Below are 21,728 nucleotides of genomic sequence, written 5' to 3'. Positions count from 1 at the left end.
TTCTGCTTTTAGGGCTAGCTGCTATTCATCACACCAGCTGGAAATTTTGTCTAAGTCATCGTATATTTTCCTACAACCATTCAACTTCAACACATTTCTGTAAACCATGGAATCATCAGCAAACAACCACAGATTGCTGCCCACCCTGTCTGCTAAATCATTTATGTATATAGAGAACAACAGAGGTCCTATCTATCACACTTTCCTGGGGAAATCCTGATGATATCCTTGTCTCTGATGAACACTTGCCACTAAGGACAATGTACTGGGTTCTATTATTTAAGAAGTCTTTGGGCCACTAACATATCTGCAAACTTATTCCGTATGCTCATACCTTCATTAATAGCCTGCAGTGAGACACTGTAGCAAATGTATTCTGGAAATCTAGAAATTTGGGATCTGCCTGTTGCCCTTCATCCATAGTTTCCAGTATACCATGTGAGAAAAGGGCAATCTGAGTTTCATACAAATGATGCATTCTAAAACCATGTTGATTTGTGGACGTAAGCTTCCTTGGTCTCAAGAAAGATTATTATATTTGAACTGAGAATATGTTCAAGGCTTCTGTGGCATACTGAAGTTAGAAATATTGGTCTGTGATTTTGCAGGTCTGTTCCTTTACCCTTGTTATATACTGGAGACATCTGCACCTTTTTCCGTTCACTTGAGACTTTGTGCTGAGTGAGAGATTTGTGATAAGTACAAGCCAGGTGCGGGACCAATGCCGTGAGTTCTCTTTGTAAAATCGAACTGGGATTCCATCCGGACCTGGTGATTTATTTGCTTTCAGATCTTTGAGTTGTTTCTCTATACCAGGAATGCTTATTACTATGTCCTCCATATGGGAGTCTGTCTGATGGTCAAATGACAGTACATTTGTATGATTCTCCTGCGTATATGATTTCTTGAAAGTGAAAATTAAAACTTTGGCTTTTATTTTGCTACCTTCAACTGCCGCACGAGACTAGTCAAGAAGGGATTGAATGTTAGCCCTGGACCTGCTTAGTGATTTTACATAAGACCAATAATTCCTTGGGTTCTCTCCAGATCTTTTGCTAAGGTGTTACGGTGGTAGTAATCGTATGATTTGCACATAGATCTTTCCACAGTTGCATAAATCTCTATTAACCAGTACTTGTCATCATTTGTGTGTTCCCTCTTGAACCAAGAGTGCAACAGCCTTTGCTTCCTCAGCATCCACCAAATTTCGTTATTAAACCAAGGTGGGCCTTTTCCATCCTTTATCCACTTACTAGGCACATAACTCTCCAGACCACGATTTACAATCTGCTTAAACTTTGCCCACAATTCCTCCACATCCCTCTTACTGGAACTAAGTGATGCCAATTCACTGTCTAAGTGACATGCTAACAACTACTTATCTGCTCTATCTAGTAGAAACACTCTCCTAGCCTTCTTGACTGATTTATTTATTTTCATATTCATTGTTGGTATAATGACACCATGATCGCTAATCCCCATTTCTATACTGACATTGTCAGTAAGTACAGCCTATCTGCAGCTACAAGATCTAAGATATTTAGATTGTGTGGGCTGCCGAGCTAGCTGATCAAGGCAGCTTTCTGTAAACATGTTCAAAAGTATTTCTCTTGACTGTCTCTCTGTACACCCTGCAATAAATCCATAGACATCCCAGTCTATACTCAGTGGGTTAAAGTCGTCCCAACTAGTGTTGCATGATCTGGGTATTTACACATTCCTGACCATAGACTTTCTTTGAATGACTCTTGAACTATCACAGCAGAATCGGGTGGCCAGTAAAAATATCCAACAATTAACTTGGTTTCAACTGCAATTGTTCTACGCGATCAGATAACTTCACTGTCACACTCAACTTCGACCACACTAGAGACAATATTTCTGTCAACCGCAATAAACACTCCCTCTCCTATCACCTCTAACCTGTCTTTCTGATATATATTCCATGACTTGCTAAATATCTCAGACCTTTCCATTTTGGGTTTCAGCCAGCTCTCAGTCCCAAGACTAATTTGTGCGCGAGAACTTTCCTGTAGAGCAGTAAATTCGGGAACTTTGTTATGAATGCTTCAATAGCTTACTGATAAAATTATGACAGTTGAAGCATCTTTATTCTGATCATTGTTTGACTTCCCTTGGTGCAAATTGCCTTGCAAGTGTTCATTGGAGCACCTAACACTGCTGCCTAGCCTAAAAACCCATCATTTACACTCTGCAAGTACTTTTCTACCCTATTAGTGGCTTCCTTTGTGTAGCGCACCCCTGACCTATCAAGAGGAGTCCTACAAATTCCCACATGATAATGCAGGCCTAGAAATCTGCAGCCGAGACCATCACAGAGTCAATGAAGCCTTTCATTGAGACCCTCCACTCGACTCCAAACCAAAGGACCCCGATCAACTCTGGGAATAATGCTGCAAATTGCAAGCTGCTCTGCTTGCACCCTGTATGTGAGGCCAGCAGTCTTCACCATCTTGACCAGCTGCCTGTACAAACTAAGGATTGCCTCAGAACCCCTGCAACAGGCGTTGTTTGTGCTGACATGAGCCACAACTTGCAGATGACTGCACCCTGTACACTCAACTCGATAGCCACCTCCACATCTTGGATGAGGAACCCCCCCCCCCCTCCCCCCCCCCTCCCCCAGCTGACATACTGAGTGGACATTGACTTTCTTTCCAGCCCTGAACGCTGTCTGCCTAAGAGGTTCCATAGCGTGTCTAACATTGGAGCTCCCAATAACTAGTAAACCCCTCACCCCATGCACCTTCTCGGACCCTGCTGAAAGAGTGGCCACCTGTCCACTCACAGGGTGAGTGGGAGAGGCCAGGTGGCCAGTCTCCACATTGGCCCTCCATCTCAAGCGATGTGAATGTGTTACTACCCACTACTTACCCTGCTGTGAGGTCGGATCCACCATGTCCAGGGCATGCCAGATTCTCCACCACCACTATACCCCAAAGCAGCAGCCTGAAGGTGACTGACCATAGCCAACTGTGCATTCAGCTGTTTGTGGACTGTGGCCAGCTCGTCCTGTGTCCGCACATAGCATGCACACATCTTAGCCATCCTTAACTGAAGAAGCAAACTATAACAGCAGACAGAATTCTATATATGCAACTTGCTCCCCTCCTGATTTGCCACCAGTGGACACTGATGCATTAATGAGCTATGTAGACAGATGTTCAGTGAGCAATATCTGTGCTATAGACTGAATGAATTTACACTTACAAAAATGCAAGATTAGATCTCTTAAGCCAAAACCTAGAACTTGGAATAAATATGGAGTAATACAATTTACAATGATTTAGTAGCAATGTAACATTTTCCGCTGTTTAGTGTTCTGTGGTTAACAAGTGTTGGCATGGTGCTTTTCAGAAGTCAATTAATACTGCAGCTGCCTGACTGCTGTGATCTGTGGCTTTCAGGACATCATGCGAGAAAAGTGAGAATTGGGTTTTGTATGACCAATATTTTTGGAATCAATGCGTTTTTGTTCAGAGGATATATACTGTGATTAAAACAGTGGCATACTCAGATATCAGTTCCATGCAGAATCTGATAGGGATTCCATCAAATATTTGTATCTCAATCACAGATCTATATGTTGGTGATCCATGGTGCTCATGATGGGCTGTATGGGGCTCTCCTTCTTATGAAATGTTAGCAGGTCATAACAAGAAATATCTGATCAGCCTGTCAGCCTCCTTACTCTGTATGATGATCACTGTGTACACTGCATCAAGAATATGACTGATTTCATCAGCTGAATTAAACGTCTACACTTTGAAAAATGAGATATGATGGTCACTTTGGTGTACTGTCATTATTTGTGTTGATTCTCATCAAGGACTCTATAGTTGTGCTCTTCCAGTTTTCTGATGACTCTGTTGTTGATTTATTTAAGCACACTATGACTTCATCATATTCTTAATATAGTGGAGAATATTTTGCCAGCTGGACCGTGTCATGTTGGACAAGTTGTAGCCAACTTATTGTTGGAATACCTTGAGGACATTAACTTAGACACAGCTCCAGCAAAGCATAACTGCTTTCATTGTTACGTTGGTGACACTTATATTGTCTGGGCTCATGGACATAAAAGGCAGGGGGGATGATTCTTGAACAACATCAACATTATCCAAGATCACATGAGGTTATTGATGAAGGTAGAGACAAATGATACCTTGACTTCATTGTGCAGTGAAAACCAAACGAGTTTCTCAGCCAAAGCATTTACGAGATACCTACTCATGCAGATCCCATATCTGCATGCTGCCAACTATCACTATCCAGCACAGGATCTCAGTGCACTGAGCAGAACCAGTTCCAGATGTTCAAAACATGCCACAATAACTGAATCACTTACAGAAAGTATTAGAGGAAAATGGCTACAACAACTGACAAGCTCCAAGCCATTTCACTGAAGGCATGTAACACGATTGCCCTCAGGAACACACTAGGAAACTTTCATTTTTGTCATTCTGTGGCTCAGTGAGAGGAAAGTTTAACCAGTTCCTGGAGAGATATAAAACTGATTCAGTCTTCAGGCCTCCAGCAAAACTTCTACATCTCATGAGGCCATGAATGATGACGGGGGATTCAGAATGCTTCCGGTTTACAAAATACTGTGAGAGTGTAGACAATTTTATATTGGACACCTGTGTGCTATTGAACAATGCCATATAAAACATGAGATGTGTTTCCACCTAAGGTATCCTGAAAAATCAGCATTAACAGAAAATGCTAAGGAAAATGGATACCAAATTTCATTCAATGAGTCATCTATTCTTAAACAAACAAACTCTTTCAGGAAAAGTGTTTTAAAAGAAGTGCCTGAGGTAAAAATATCTGACAACATCTTCAATAAAGACGGCAGCTTGCAGCTAAGCACAGCTTGTGACCCAGGCATTGGAGGTTGAAGCAGGCATGCAATGAAAACATTACCTTATATGGCACTGGATTGGGCACGGTGACATCATACATGACAGCACAGCTACGAAACAGACACAACTTGAAAACAGCCTAAGGGCACATGTTCAAAAGCTTGTGGATATTCAACCACTTGACACAACTGGAAGTGTGACAAAATTTTATATTTCTATATACCACCATGAGACCAAGCATTTGTACATGAGCAATTATGTCTCTCATGCCCAGACTCAGTTTATTTGGGCTAGCTCTCCTGGGGCTTGTCAGGAATGGGAAACTTTTTTATGAGCTCCAGCTCATTTGTGAAAGAATGATGGCAAATTAAGTGTTTTTTTTTTTTTTTCTGTGCCTATCTGCCAGTGATGAGGAAGTTGGACTGCCACACAGTCAAACTACTAGCTGATCAGGTTTGTTTTGTTTTGGGGTGCAAAAGCAACTAGGATCATAGACGTCTATGTCAGAACCTTAGAACACTAATACAAAAAAGAAGTTAAAAGCCACTATGTATTAAGCCCAATCGATGAACGGAAAGAGAGTTAAGAACAAGGACTTTCTCTTGGATGAAGGTGAACAAAACACACAGTAAAGATAACATAAGTCCTGAGCTTTGGATTAAATGTCCTTCACCATATTGCTATGATCGATTAAAAGTAAAATGTGGTTGACAGCTCATGCACCATTTGCTAAAATGAGAGATAACTCATAAATAGGAACATAAGTGGTTAAAAAATTGCTTTTGGTCAGGAAATAGCAAACTGTCAAAGTTTGCTGACAACGAGCACAATGTGGTGGGGGATCACCACTTAACTAATGGCAATGGCTAAAACAGCAGTGTCCTATAAGCAACCTATGTAAAATGACCTACTCACGATGAAAGAGCTGAGGGGAAGTTGACCAAGGAGCCAGGAGAGATTTAATTCCCTGGAGCTTGTTCCCATGAAGGGAAGACTGGTGGTGATGTCAAAGTGACACCACCTGCTGACAGATGGCAACATAGAGATCATCAGAAGGAATGGAAGAACTAGAAGGCTGAGGTAAGGGGACTGCAGTCTCGGCAGCAGTGTCAGCAGCCTCATTTCCTATCAGACTGACATGACCAGGGACCCACATGAGCAACACAGTGGCACCCCTCAAGAGTGAGGAAGGGAAAGCTTTCTTGGATTCGTTGCAGTAGTGGATGGACTGTGTACAGCACACAGAGGCTCTAAAGGGCATTGAGAGAATCAGAGCAGATGACACAGTTGAGCCTGAGTCACCAGATGTACTGCATGGCCTAACATAGGATGAAGAGCTCTGCTGTAAATACTGAGCAGTGTTCTTCTGGAAGCCGATACCAATAATGATTGGTGCAAATGATGAAGGCACACCTGACAATGTGGTCAGTTGTTCAATGAACACAATGGTAACTAATATTAAAATATTCAACACTTGTACTATTATCAAACATTGTTTGCACTGAAAGTGTTATTTTATGAGATATAGTGATTTTTAGAAACCTTTTTGATTGTTGGGTCAAATGAGTATAGTGATTTTGTGCTGACTTCCCAGCATACAGATAGACATATGATGATGTCATCAATGAAAAATTAAGCATAAGGTGCTGCACACTGTTTACATGAAAAATAACACTTGCATGCTAAAGTCTTGAAGGTCTGCAGTCTGTTCTGAGTGTCCAGGCTGAGGTTTTCACTCTGCAGCAGAGTGTACGCTGATATGAAACTTCATGGAAGATTAAAACTGTATGCCAGACTGGGACTCGAACTCGGAACCTTTGCCTTTCGCGAGCAAGTGCTCTACCATCTGAGCTACCAAAGCATGACTCACAACCCGTACTCACAGCTTCAGTTCTGCCAGTATCTCATCCCATACCTTCCAGACTTCACAGAAGCTCTTCTGCGTATCTTGCAGAACTAGCGTTCCTGTAAGAAAGGATATTTCAAAGACATGGCTTAGCCACAGCCTGAGGGATGTTTCCAGAATGAGATTTTCACTCTGCAGTGGAGTGTGTGCTGATGTGAAACTTCCTGGCAGATTAAAACTGTGTGGTGGATGATACTCGAACTTGCGACCTTTGCCTTTCGCGGGCAAGTGCTCTACCATCTGCTACCATCTGAGCTACCCAAGCACAACTCACAACCCATCCTCACAGCTTCAATTCTGCCAGTACATCGTCCCCTACCTTCCAAACTTCACAGAAGCTCTTCTGTGAGAGCCTTGGTCTTACACACAGTTTTAATCTGCCAGGAAATGTCCTGAGTGTGTCTGCTTACACTGCTTAAAACACATTATACTTAACCCTACTTGCTACCATGTGGACTGGATGACCATACCAGTCAGTCAGCAAACCTCAGACTTAAGAAAAACTGAACTACTGGGGCCTGAGACTGGTCATAATTTCTGCATCATATCATACTATTTTTTACTAGAGGACAGTAAGAGAGTACTCTGACACTCAGTGTTGGTTATTCAACTTGCCTTGCAAAGAACACAATGACAAAAGTAGACCTCCCGACATTCACTTGTTTTATCAAAGCAAGTTGATGGTTGGCGATGAGGCAATGTTGCTGCTGCTGGTGCAGGTTGTTGTTATGAGAGCACTTGAGGGTTTACTGTTACTGCATTATATTTTTGCTGATTGCTTCTGTAATGTCAGCTGCTGTTGAAGTTCCTCCTGCTGATTCTACACTCATAAAGGTATGATCCATGCTAAACATAGAATAGAGGCATGGTGAGACTGACCTTCTTGCAACTTGTCTATCCTATTTGGAAGTCAGTAGAAAAAAATTTCATGATTACGTGTACAAAAAATAGCACAGAGACAGGTGGGGCAAACAGATGTTCCATGCGGAGTTAATGCTGGAGTGTATGTAGTGAATTGCTGACCAGAGGCAAAACTAAGGATACAATGAAGATTGCTGTAAAGTATGATAAATCTGTCTAATGAGTAATCTAAATGAGGAACAGTAAGTAGACAAGAGGGAAAAATGACTATCCGCATAGTGCAACAACTTTGCCTTCATAGAGTGCAAAAGAGTGAATGTGATTCTGCCAACCACTGTATCTGTTTACAGTAAGACACCAGCAGAAAGACTCATTTCCTTCCTTGGCACTGCAGAGCATCTTGCTGGCTGGACAGCCAATATATCTCTTGTTGCACAATGGAAAAAAAAAAAAAAAAAGAAAATGAAATGATTGTATGGAATTGTTGGCTGGGAGGCCCCATAGGGGGAAGTTCAACCGCCGTATAGCAAGTCCTTTTAGTTGACGCCACTTAGGCGACTTGCTAGTCAATGATAATGAAATGATGATGGACACACAACACCCAGTCATCACGAGGCAGAGAAAACCTGACCCCGCCAGGAATCGAAACCGGGACCCCGTGTGCAGGAAGCGAGAACGCTACTGCAAGACCTCGAGCTGCGGACTTGTTGCACAATGATATTGATACTCAGGGTGGGTAGGGATCTAAATCATTGCCACATTCTAAAATGATAAACAAATAATAGGATCACATTCTTGAAGTAATTGGCCTTCACCTGGAGAATCAGTGTCTTTTGTATGTGTTACTTGTTTCTGAGTATCAAGTAGGAAGAACATTTACATACATTATCCAAGAAAGAAAGCTGTAAATAATGTTACAAGGCTTCTTGTAAATAATTTCAGTTACCTCATAAATTAAAAAAAAAAAAAAAAAAAAAAAAAAAAAAAAAAAAATCAGCAAAATAATTTAAAAAAAGGAAGAGCACCAGAAATGACATTGGTTATGACCAGGTTACTGTACAATTCATTTTCCACTCCACGTGAAGAACAGGTAATCAGCTAGTTTATAATAAAGTAAAATGTTTAGCAGTAAATACCCCTTCTGTGTGAAGTCAAATGTTGAAATATTGGTTGTGACAGAAACATTTATTATTAAAATGTCAGAAACAGAGCTACAATTTTAACTGTTGAACGTGTTTCCAACTGTGCATGCAATATCATACACTAGTTGGGTATATGTTGTAGTAAGCAAATATTTCAAATTTCCCCTTTCATTTTCCATAGGATTATGCAGCAGAAAATAACATGCAATCAAACTGGTATAAGAATTAAGTGTTTGGGGTAAAAGCTTTTTTGAGAAGCTTATTGTGAGATTGTTGTCACTTGTCTTTTCTGCAGTTTCTCCATTAAATTGTGAGCAGTTTTTCATTTAATTTTTTTTATATCATTGAAAGATAAATGTTACAGAAAGTAGTAGAGGACTACTGAACTTATAGGATCAGCGTCTTAGCAAACTGCTACAGGTCTTACTACCCATGGAGTACCTGCATCTAATAATGATTTCTATTTGCCGTTCTTGTAGTGATGACTGTTTCTAACAACTCTTTTTCATTAATAGTGATGGTTGTTGTCACTGTCTCTGTTCTTTATCAGTGTTTCATCATACTCCCAATTTTCACAGCCAGTTTGTGATGAAGCAAGCAGTGATCTCTTTACTTTCTCTCTTGTTTTGCCATCTTCCTCCTTAAATTCATTTTATTTTCGTTTTTGCCTAATTACCATTAACACGCATGAGTATAATCTGCATTTCCATAAAAGAGAAAGGTTCAGCCTCAGTCTTAAGGAATATAGCACCAGGTCTAATTTTGTGCTTAGTTTTGTGTATGTAATTAATTTCCTAATTTATTTTGACCATTCCTAGTTAATACTTTTGTTATAGGCTGAGAACAGTAATTGTTTCGTGACTTAGATTCTATTGATGACTTATAAACAAATATAAACTCTGTACTAATTATAAACATTTAGAAGAAGAACTACTAGGATTCTAAAAGTATTTTTTGGCTCTATTTGGAAACATATTAGCAAAGCCAACCCTGAATTAATTCCAAAATAATTACCAGGTTTGTCAAAAGTATTGTCTGTATAACTATATCTGTTAAATTATTATTTAAACAAATAATTCGGACTAAACTTTGTGGTAGAAGGAACGGCTAAAAAGGGGGAATTTTTCGATGCATTCAGTTAATTGAGTGAGTTATGAAATTACAATGAAATGAATTCCCCTAGCTGCATACAGGCGTTGATATAAGTCAATGGGGACAGTTGAAAATGTGTGCCCCAACCGGGACTCGAGCCCGGGATCTCCTGCTTAAGATGGTATCTGTTCTTTCAGACATGTCTGAAAGAACAGATACCATCTTCATATGTATGAATGAGTTATGTTTTAATTGTAATTTCTGCAAATTAGCAACAAACAATGTATAGTTTCATTTCCTATTATTGCGGGGATATATAAAGGACCAATTTTTGGTCCCGATAAGTCAGTCCACGGGCAATTTTCAGACGTAAAACGTGTATTGGTTAGAATAACAACAATGCATCAACGTAACAGTGGAATAAGTGTAACACAAATAGACCATGTGTTAGAAAAATTAATGACATTGTCTGTTTAATTTATTTGAAAAATAGTGTCGCACATACCGTATTATTCTGCAAGAACTGTGAACTGTGTGGTTATGTTTTTACTGCTCATAGATGTTCAACAGCAAACTATTGTAGCAGTATGCTAATGTTGCCTGCAACCTATTAATGAGACTTATCGACATTTATCAATAGTGTACTGGCCATATTATTGTGTAATATTGGGGGTTGTGAAAAGCAAAAGTAAAGAACTGTGAAACAAAACTGTGCAACTCTCGGCTACATCATTTCCAGTAGTCAGAGTTGAACTTCCAACCCCCTTTTTTTTAGCCAGTATAACAATGCAGTACATTGACACCACAGACTATCAATGAAGAAATAAAGTAGGCTCGAACGTCACAAATTCAATGCGCTTGTGCTGCACATTAATTTGCATTTCATCCAGAAAACTCTTAATTGTTTGTCTTTGATTCATTTATGTAAATTTAAATTTTACCACATTTGTGAATGGTTACCTGGGATGGCAATCTATACCTTACACATCTCATATTAAGATATTCATTTATACTCTCAAGATGCCAGCATTGAAATAATAATGTTAATAATTTCTGCTAACTGCTCGGTACTAATCCACAATATGACAAAGTTCACAAATGTGTGGTCTGGAAGTAGGTTAGGGTAACATTGATGGTCCTTTCAGGTGCAGATTTTTTAGTTATTAATATGTTTTTTATTAACAAATTATGAAAATAATAAGTCATTTAATAATAAAATAAGTATAGAATTTTATATACATCTATGTTAATATTGACTGTTTGCCACCTATCATAGACACTAGGAGGTCTATACTCAAGAATCAATAACATTCATCATTTCTGTTTCCAAAACAATTCATGGATATTACCCTTCCATACCTTATGTATTATTGTACTCACACGTAGGATCTGCTCATCCATGAATACACGTTTGAAGGTGTGCACATGTATGTGCTCTCTCTCTCTCTGTCTGTCACACACGCGCGCGCACACACACCCACCCACACCCACACCCACCCACCCACCCACCCACACACACACACACACACACACACACACACACACACACACACACACACACACACACACACACACACACAGCTATGTACATACAGAATTACTTTAGTGTCCATATTTCATTCATGAAGTCTGAATGAATAAATTTAGTGACATGAATTAAAATGAAATTCACAAGTCAGACTCTATGTCACTTGTCACACAAGTGTCTGCATAATTTATCACAACTCTTTGGATGATGCTGAAAATTTATCATTTTGGTAGTATTATGTAATAGCCTCAGGAACCAAGGCGCTCATCATCACCATACTCTTCTGCCACAGATGCAGTATCACGGAGACGGATGTGCAGGAAGCCAGGAGCTCGTGATGGGCACTTTATGCGACGGGCAAACAGAGCGGTCAGCACTGCTCCTGCAATGCCTCCCACCAGCACACCAACCAGTAGCACAACCCAAAGGCTACCATTTCCGCTGCCACTGCTCTTGTTGTTGTCATTGTTGCCGCTGCCTCCTACTGACGCTGCCTGCACCGCCTGTGAACAAATAAGACATCAGTTGTTGAATGAACTGATGTTGCTCGTTATAAGTTGACAGAATTTGATGTGTGTGAAAGGTTGAACAGAAATATCTGTCAGAGATCAGTGACTTTGTATCTCCTATGCTTTGGTTTGCAGGTACATTTATGCAACAATAGTAGATATAAGATAGCCTCTGGGCAATTTCTGATATCAATTGCACATGGATAATGAAAGATTTGGGGGCCCTTCACTGTACATCAGTCTTAGCAGTCCAGGCCCATTCCATATTTGCCTAGCTTGCTTCAGCCATCTTCTAAAGCAACAAGTGTCTTACTTCATGCACCTACTTCTGCCAATAACTCTCGATTCTACCAAGCAATAGACACCCATTTACTACGGTTGCTGACTATCAGGACTTGGACAATAGCTCCAGACATACCTAGGCTTCCACCAGCCTAACCTCATTTTCAGTTCAGATCATCCCTTTGTCATGACTACATTGGATTTCAACCCCATGCACCTGCAGCAACAGACACGGCACATGACGATGCACATGTATCACTCATCACAAAGTACTAGATTTATTGAAGTCAGACTGCCTCTACTCCTGCAACACATCTCAGTATGTGAAACAATGCTCCATGCTGCAAGGCACTCCCTCCAAATGGCAAGCATTTGTGCCCATATAGGTACAAACCAAGTATCAAGCTCCCACCCATCATGACATGTACACTTGCATGATAACTGTATTCTATTTTCTTGGATCTTGTTGTGGCCATTTATGCAATAAGAGGTGTTCATTTATGCACCTTGTGTCAGCAAAAATCATGATCATGCTGGTGAATACTCGGCGAGAAGGTAGTGACTTTGTTCTGTGTCCTATACTCATTTGAAACATGTGTAGAGCATTTATTTTTTTGGGTGAGTGAGCACTAATGATGCTCTTCTTACCGTGCTTCTCTTTTATTTGGTGTTGTTATATCAGTAAGCAATTTTTCCTATTAAATTTTGAGATTATTCAATACACCTTTCGTAATTTAGTCATGCGAATAAATCTGTTTTCTTACCATCTTGTACACATTATCCATTGTATAGTACCTAACATGCTTGTCTCACACCCTAAACTTTGGCTAAATATTTGTCATTATTTTATTAAATTAAGTAGGAATACTTTCCTGAAGACAAATACTGTATAACAGAATCATAACCAATGACTCAATCACAAGTTTAGATGGAACATACTGGAAGAATACTGGAACAATGTCCGCAAACCAGACAGTAAGGATGAAACATGTAACTCTTTCTTAAACATATTTATACCACTTTTTGAATTATGTCTTATCCTGAAACAAATGACCATCTGTATTGTAAAACTTTCCAGTGTGTCAAATGACCAGACTATGTGTCTTACATTTGAAGAATACAGCATAATTAATCTTGAACTTTATAAAATATGGAACATGATAAAACAAATGAAGTTTGATATCTATTATTCATTCATTAACACTTTGCGTTCCACAAATCCATTGTGATGGAGAGCCTTAAAGGATGTAAAATGAGCCAAGTTATAAATTAACAGGCACACGTAACCACTGCTGGCAACTTAGTTAAATGTACCAACAAGAAATTATGACTAGCATTAATACACTCAAATTGATAATTATGTAACTATTTCTAGGTTACTTTATGTTGTGCAGAGACCACTGACTTGGAGAGGTAGATGTGTAGATTTTTTTTAAATTTTAAATTAAGACCTCTACGTGCTTTTCTGAAAGATTACACAAGGGTATGCTCATGGCTTCAGCGCATGTTGCTGACTTGTTAAGGTTCTCATAATAAGGATCAGTAAACAAGTGACACCTTCTGTGGACTTCATTCATCCTCCTTGGCCAATGGGGTTGCATGAGAGGGTCACATGGTATGTCATATGTGGCAAGCACGGGACTCAGTGAAGATGTTACTCTCTCTTGCTCACCAGCACCTGACCAGTTAATGCGTTCCTTCCGCGCTCTTGTAAGCCATCCTATACAATTTGGTCATAGTGGCCACCTCTCCAGGCAGTGGTTGCTTCCCTAGGCACTTCAAATGTATACCCCTTTTTTATGAGTAAACCATTTGTGATTCTGTTATGGAAATTAGACAGTTTCTTATTTACTTGACCACTCTGAACTGGTTACCCACATCCTGGCCACTCCTGCCACCATGTACAGTATGGAGAAAAACAGCTGGTTTGAAAAGAAAAAGCCCTGCTCCTCCTCCCATACTGCTCAGCTGCTATTTCCACCTGACACTTAAACAAAGCATTTAGGTAACTTCACACATGTGACTATCAGCTGTCTATATACAGACAAAGACAGGATCTCTCTAACAAAAATGTTTGGGTTATGTGGAATTTTCATGCAGGAGTCCGTGAAAGAAGTGACTAATGAAGTATTTTTCTACTTTGTTTTTGAATACTTGGGAGTTTTCAATTTCCTACTTGATGTCCACCAGTATATTACTATAGATTTTTGTACCAGAATACAAAACTCCGTTCTGAATCATAGCGAAGGATACATTTACCCATCTTGATCCCTAGGAACTTCACACATGGAGCCTCATCTAGAGTATACCCATTGATCTCTACAGTGTTACTGGTACTATGTTAGCCAAACTCAATGGAATGACATAATAAGTCCATCTGCTTCAAATGATGGTGACCATAATCCTTCAGTACAAGGGATCTGGACACATTACTGTTTGTATTACTGATTACTGCTGCAGAAAATACTCCCTATTTTCACATGTGAGAGAGGGGGGGGGGGGGGCGGGGAGAAAATTCATTGTATAACAGTTCTGTTTTTACTGGCTGAAATACGCAATCCTAAAAAGGAATTTCTTTCTGCTGCATGAGAATTTAGGGAATGGAATTTCTGTCCACTGTGTACTGTGGGTAGTTTTGAAAATACTTCACAAAATGTTCATATAGTGTAGCATTGATAGTCTAATATCTAGGTTGCAAACTTTAGATACCTTAAATGTGGCAAAGCATGCAGGTTACCTGCTGTGAGAATTCAGCCATGCTTGCAGGTGATGGCACCACTTCCGACACCTGGCGTACTGTTGACTGTGTCACACCTGGTACTGCTATCGTGGTCCTTGAAGTGACTGAAGTTGGAGTTGTGCTCACACTCTGCTTTTCATGTTCGTGCTTCTCTTCCTCTTCAAAGTGCAGGTGCTCCATGAGCTGCCAGTTCCCTCGTGGTTCAGCACATTTTGCAACAATATGCACTGCATTCTCTTTTGTCCATTCATAGAAAGGTAGCAATGCAGCATTACACTGCAGCTTGTTGCCTGTAAGCCTTATTTGTTGCAAGTGTGTCAGTCCCTTAACACTAGATACCTGCAAAATAAGAAAATACAGACTCAGTGTGGACTGGTATGTTCTTTTGAAAAAATGCAACGAACAAAAGGAGAGATCTACAATTATAGTTTGTTTATAAGAAGCTGTTTGAAAAATTGATAACCTGATGGTCCGAAAAGCCAAGGATTCATTTTTTTATGTCGAGGAGCGTTCTGAGATAGATTTGCAGACTTTTTTATGGGGGGGGGGGGCATTCCTTACTATTCATGATTTTATCAACTGGACATTTAGTTTAAAGTTTTATTTATTTTGTTTCTATTTATTAAGCTTGTGATGTGCATCTATGTAGCATGTCAAAGTACATATCTGCTTTGTCAGTTTTATATTAAAATAAATTACTGTTAATGTTACAAACTGCTTAAATAACTAATAAATTTTAATCACAGAACTTATGTAAATTTCCATAATAGTTACATAATTTTAGATACAGTAAGCCAAACAGATTTTATGATGTATACATATTCTATGTGCATCAGTGAAAGAAAATTTAATTGCAATAAATCTATATCACAGCTACATCATTTTATATATACAATATAAAACAGTCACATAGGGCATGCATATTCTAGCTCCTGTTATGATTACATTTTTACGAAATTTAAAAACAATAATACTGTATGAAAGCTAATTTTGATGTGGTAATGCTGTTAAGAATTTACTTCACTTCACTTTTCCTTTTCCTCTCTTCCTGTGTACATTTTTTAAAATACTCTGCTTGTTTACTTCAGTTACTTTCACATGGAAGATATTCTCTGACTGCATATAAAGGGATTTCCTGTGATAGCTCTTTGATGAGATGTTGAAACTTAACTTTTGATCTGGCATTAGTGTTGAGTGGTTCATCTTTATTTGAATGTAACCACCTCTAATTTTGAGTTGTTATGCTGGATAGTTCTTAACTTCTGGTGTAGTGGTAGTGTACACCTTCATCTTTGTTGAATTTATCTTTATGAACCCAAACAAGGAGGAGAATTTTGTATATGTACAAACTGTAGCAAGTTATTTTTTTTTAATAGAGTATTGCAATTGTCTGTTTCGAGGGCTGCCAACAACCAGAACCGACCACCACGATATTTCTGGTGCGTATGATGAAATATTGACCAAAAGTCCATCTCTGGTAACAATTTTGAGTGTTTGGCTGATTTGTTCAGGCAAATTGCACCTATTTTGTGTAAATTTTTAAATTGTTTTATTAAAACATTGCTCCCCTTTATAACACTGAGCTATTGCTGTAGAATAAATCAGGCAAAGATTGCATTCTATAAAAGGAAAGGACTCCTCACATCAAATATGATAAGTCTGTCGTTAAGGAAGCGGTTAATAAAGACCGTTGCTGGGAGTGTGCTTCTCTACGGCAGCGAAACCTGGACACTTGGAGAGGACGAAAGAAGAAGGATTGAAGGATTCGAAATGTGGTGTCTGCGAAGGATGTTAAAAATTCCATGGACGGCCAGGATGACAAATGAAGAAGTCCTGCAGAGAGCGGAGGAAGTTCCAGTTCTTTGGAAGACGGTCAAGAAGAGGAGAGATAGATGGATGGGACACACTCTGAGACATGAAAGTCTTCTCCACACTATAACGGAAGGCCTTGTGGAGGGCAAAAGGGCAAGAGGCAGACCTAGAAGAAAGTACATAAGCCAGATAATGCAGGACCTAGGATGCGGAAGTTTCATGGAATTGAAGAGGCTGGCCGACAATCGCACTGAATGGAGAGCTGCTGCAAATCAATCTTAGGATTGGCAACTTAAGAAGAAGATTGCTGCCTGTGATTTCATGAAAACTGTGATCTTCCATTAAGAAATTAATTACCAATAGCAATTTATGATTGTACAGTAGTTCATAATGAAAGAGTCATATGACATTGTGGGCTGAGAGCCCCCCCCCCCCCCCCACCCCCCCCAAAAAAAAAAAAAAAAAAAAAAAACTCTCAAAGGGATTGTTCAACCACCTAATGGGAAAGGGCTTTATTTCTCCAAACACTGTTCCTTTACCAGATAGAGTATGAGAGCTAGGTCTTAGCTGTATCTGTTGAGTGTAGCTGATGCTCATACCTACACATTTTGTTTCTAAATTACATAGCTCTGAAACACTTAAAATAAGAAAGATATGGCTCACATAACTAAGACTGCAGATAATCGGTTTGTAGCATCTGGCACCATGCATTAATGTTCTCTTTATTAGCACCAGCATTAAGTCTAAATGTCTGAAAACAATTCTATATTAAAAATATCAGAAGAAAGAGTATTTTTTATCTAAAAACAAATGGGGCAGAAAATGTCTGCCACATTCCTTTCTACGAGACTAAATCTTCCTAATTTTTTTCTAAGTTTTAGTTTCTTCATACTCTTTAACTATAGATCATGCAGTACTACAGCGTGAATTTTCTTGAGGGTTTCATCTTTGATTGCAGGTTTGCAAAGTTCTCTATATGGATTATCTTTAAGAGAAAGTAATTTTTCTTTCCTTTCTGTACACATGGGGGAGTACCAAATTCCAATGTGTTTACTTACATCCTCAATAAATATTGTAGCACAATAGTCAAATTTATCTGAAGATGCAAATGAACAAGGTATAAGTGAACATATTTTGAACATTTATGTGTAATGAATAATACTACTCACATAGCCCATAATATATTGTTAAAAATCATTATTGTATATTACAGTCAGGACTGGCATATTTTGTGAAACTTGCCTGCAGCACTAAAAATTACTTGTTTTATTTGGTATATAATGATAACGGACTAGTTCTTCAAATCTGGAAATGACTAACTAACCAACTTTTTCAAGCACCTGAGCATGACCAAAAGTCCATTTCAATTGGGTTTATTGCTTTCAGTTCTTATTCAGTGAATAATTAGTATGATGACTGAACAAGTAATTTTTCTTTCCTTTCTCTACACATGGGGGAGTACCAAATTCCAATGTGTTTACTTACATCCTCAATAAATATTGTAGCACAATAGTCAAATTTATCTGAAGATGCAAATGAACAAGGTATAAGTGAAGTGGAAGATATTCTTTAGTCAGTGCAATGGTAAAGCTGTAGAGGATAAACAAGAAACTGTCTGGCTAACTGTGAAGAATGTTTTTAGATAAAAAATACTCTTTCTTCTGATATTTTTAAAGTTTTAGTTTCTTCATACTCTTTAACTATAGATCATGCAGTACTACAGCATGAATTTTCTTGAGGGTTTCATCTTTGATTGCAGGTTTGCAAAGTTCTCTATATGGATTATCTTTAAGAGAAAAATGACCATGTTTGAATCCAACTGTCCAATTCTTAGCTCTTGAAATGAAGGAACATATTCCTTATGAATCTACACCAACTGGGATGCATTTACAGGGCAATAAAAGTGTAATGACCTGCAATTGCTGTTCATTCATTTCCCTATGTGAAACAACAATATTACTTTCAAAAACCATATAAACAAAAATTTCTGTAGACCAGTTTGAAACTTGACCTACTTTATTATATAAAATGTACCAACATAATGAAAAGAAAGTTTCATACTTGTCAGTGATACTTCTAAGCGAGATTCAGAAATTTTCTTCTTACCCTAATATTGTGTTTCATTTTTAAATTTGGTTAGTAAATGAAACTTAAATGAACTTATCTTGTAGAAGATCTGATACTGAATGAATGTGGTTTATTTAGACAATCAATAAAATTATATACCTATGTTATACTTCATATGAAGAAAATGATGATCTGTACCTACATCTGCACCTCTTTTCTTACACCACATGTGAGTGTACAGTGCATCGTAGAGGGTACTTTTTGACACTGCTATACATAGGTAAATGAAACCCCTTTCCCTTACAAATGGGGCGGAAAATGCCTGCCACATTCCTTTCTACGAGACTAAATCTTCCTAATTGTTTTCTTATGGCTGATAAGTGTACTGCGTTCTGTTGGAAATAATGGTCACGTCTTCTATGGTGCACGTATCAGATACTATAAAGCATTTTTTCCTCACTTACATATCAACAAAGAAAGTTCTAGTTAAAAGAAAAGTGCTGTTTTATACAAGAGCCCTATTTCTATTATCACAGACTTAATTATAATGTACAAGGGTCGGAACTTAAATAGCGGCAACTATTTATTCACAATTGATACAAAAGAGTTACATGTTTGCTCTTGTTACTGTCCTTCAAAGTAGTCACCAGCATTGTGTAGAACCCGTTGTCAGTGATGTGGAAGGTGTAATATACTGTTATCAGAGCCTGTTCTGTTGATGGTGTGAATGGAGTGGTCTACTGCCTGTCGAATCTCTGGAATAGTTCTGAAGCGAATGCCACAAAGTAGTTCCTTCATCTTCGGAATGAAATCAAAGTCACAAGAACTTAAGTTCGGGGAGTATGGTGGGTGGTTCAGTACTTCCCAGTCCCATCAACTGAACAGAGCAGCCACAGCTTGCGCTGTATGCACCTGCACATTGTCATGCTAAATGATGAGTGGGTTGCGCACAAAGCGTAGCCGCTTTTTTTGCAAAGCTGGTCACAGGTGATGCTTCAAAAATGAACAGCAATATTGTGCACTGACGGTCTGCCGTGGAGGAACATAATGCATTAGGATAACATCGTCACAGTCATACACGAGAATCACCATAACTTTAGACCGCTCCATTCACACCATCAACAGAACAGGCTCTGCTAATGGTATACTACGCCTTCCACATCGCTGACAATGGGTTCTACACAAAGCTGATGACTACTCTGAAGGACAGTAACAGGTGCACACATGTAACTCCTTTGTATTGGTTGTGGATAAACAGGTGCCTCTATTTAAGTTCCAACCCTCATATGTACCAATAACAATGGGGAACATATATGATGGATCATAGCATTGGTTGAATAAACTTATATACTTTATCACTGATGGCTGTTTATCTGTTAGTGGTGGTTGTAACACACCAAGATAAAAAAATCTATAGACTTACCGAAACAGTGGACAGCTTATTGTCAGCAAGGCTGAGGTTGGTAATGTGTGGCATATTGTCAAACCAGGAGGCCTGCAGCCCTGTGAGATCCATACGGTCCAGTTCCAAAAGCACTACTGAGGGTGCTGTTGGGAGCATGGCCTTTTCACCAGACAGCAGAAGTGGATTCCCTGACAGATGTAACCGCCGCAACTGATGATTATTCACAAACAGGTCTGCTGGCAGTGACTGTAGCCCATTGTCTGACAAGAACACCTGCAAAAGGGAGGGAGAAGCTGAATCTCTTAGAGCAAGAAAGGAGATGAGAAATAAAAATCACCTATCAACAGGTAACGAAAATAGCAAAAAATACCCATTTGTATATGGGTGTCTGAAGCCTCTTTAAATTCTTGAGGGAAGTCATTTTCCCCATTTTCTTACTTCGGCTGTTTTTATATTGAAATTGTCACTTTATTTCCTGATTTAGCTAGTATCTAGTTTTGCCACCCTTGAACATTTTCAAGGTACCTTTGCTACTTGCACCACTGTAAAAAGTTGTTAGCTTTTACCACCTTATATTTGATGGATCTATGTGAAGGAAGCAACATCTGGGAAGTGGATAGGTGGGTAGAGGACAGGGACAAGTCCTCCACCTACCTACTCCCACTCCAGTACTACGCATACCTTGTATTTTACTGACACACCTACAGTCTTTTCCCCTTCTCTACTTTCCTCCTTTCCATCTCCCCTTCTCTGTCCCCCCCCCCCCTCCCCCTGCACAGCCTTATGACTCTACAAAATGGCAGCCCTAAATAAATCTGAAAAAAAAAAATTGTTTCAGTCTATCCTAAGGAGCTTAAGCGCACTTCAGGAACAATCTTCAGGCACTTTGCTTGAATACTTTGAAGAAATACATCAAATTTGTAACTGAAAAAAGAAAAAAAAACAGTGTTATTGCCATTCTCTCTTTAGAATGTACTGCATTTCTAAAATTTGTGCCTTGTTTTTGTATTGATGGCTGAATCAAACTGAACACACATTCAAAGTCTTCTGATGACATGTGATAAAAAGTTCAAACCTTCCATGACTTTCCTTTTGGGATTGTTGTACTTTTATTTTATTCTATTTTGCAAAATTAAATAGACAAGAAAAATAGGAATGACATAATGGTATTGCTTGGAGATTTTAATGCAGGAGTAGGGAACCAACTCTCCCAATGTAGAAGGGTCAGTCAAAAACCATTCCGTTTTTACTCCTTAACCAAGGTTTGTTAAGCAAAAAATTTGAATTTTGCACTATCCCAGAAATCTTCTTCTCCAATCCACTGCTATAGCAGCTTTCTGTGTGTTTCAGTGTTTCAGTCATTTGCAGAATGGCTGACACTAACGTTTGTATTATATGGTGTTCTGTGATAGTATTCTTGAATGCAGAAGGTGAAATGCCCATTTGGGTTCAGAAAAGACTGAAAAATGTGTATGGTGATGCAACAGTGGATATCAGC

At 39.0% G+C, this 21,728-nt stretch overlaps 1 protein-coding gene across 1 annotated transcript in view; it reads right to left on the bottom strand.

Annotated features, from left to right (window-relative positions):
• Positions 1 to 11,387: 11,387 nt before the first annotated feature.
• Positions 11,388 to 21,728, bottom strand: part of LOC126458122 (leucine-rich repeat-containing G-protein coupled receptor 5-like) — a 448,428-nt gene continuing 438,087 nt past the window's right edge. Inside the window, exons 7-9 of the mRNA XM_050094952.1 lie at positions 20,249 to 20,503; positions 14,944 to 15,285; positions 11,388 to 11,918 (exon numbers count right to left, since the gene is read on the bottom strand). Coding sequence (XP_049950909.1) covers positions 11,664 to 11,918; positions 14,944 to 15,285; positions 20,249 to 20,503 — 852 coding nt within the window. The 3' untranslated portion in view covers positions 11,388 to 11,663. The remainder of the gene's footprint in view (positions 11,919 to 14,943; positions 15,286 to 20,248; positions 20,504 to 21,728) is intronic.

Source organism: Schistocerca serialis, chromosome 2, assembly GCF_023864345.2.
Source record: "Schistocerca serialis cubense isolate TAMUIC-IGC-003099 chromosome 2, iqSchSeri2.2, whole genome shotgun sequence".
Lineage (NCBI taxonomy): Eukaryota > Metazoa > Arthropoda > Insecta > Orthoptera > Acrididae > Schistocerca > Schistocerca serialis.
This window is presented reverse-complemented; position numbering and strand designations above follow the sequence as displayed.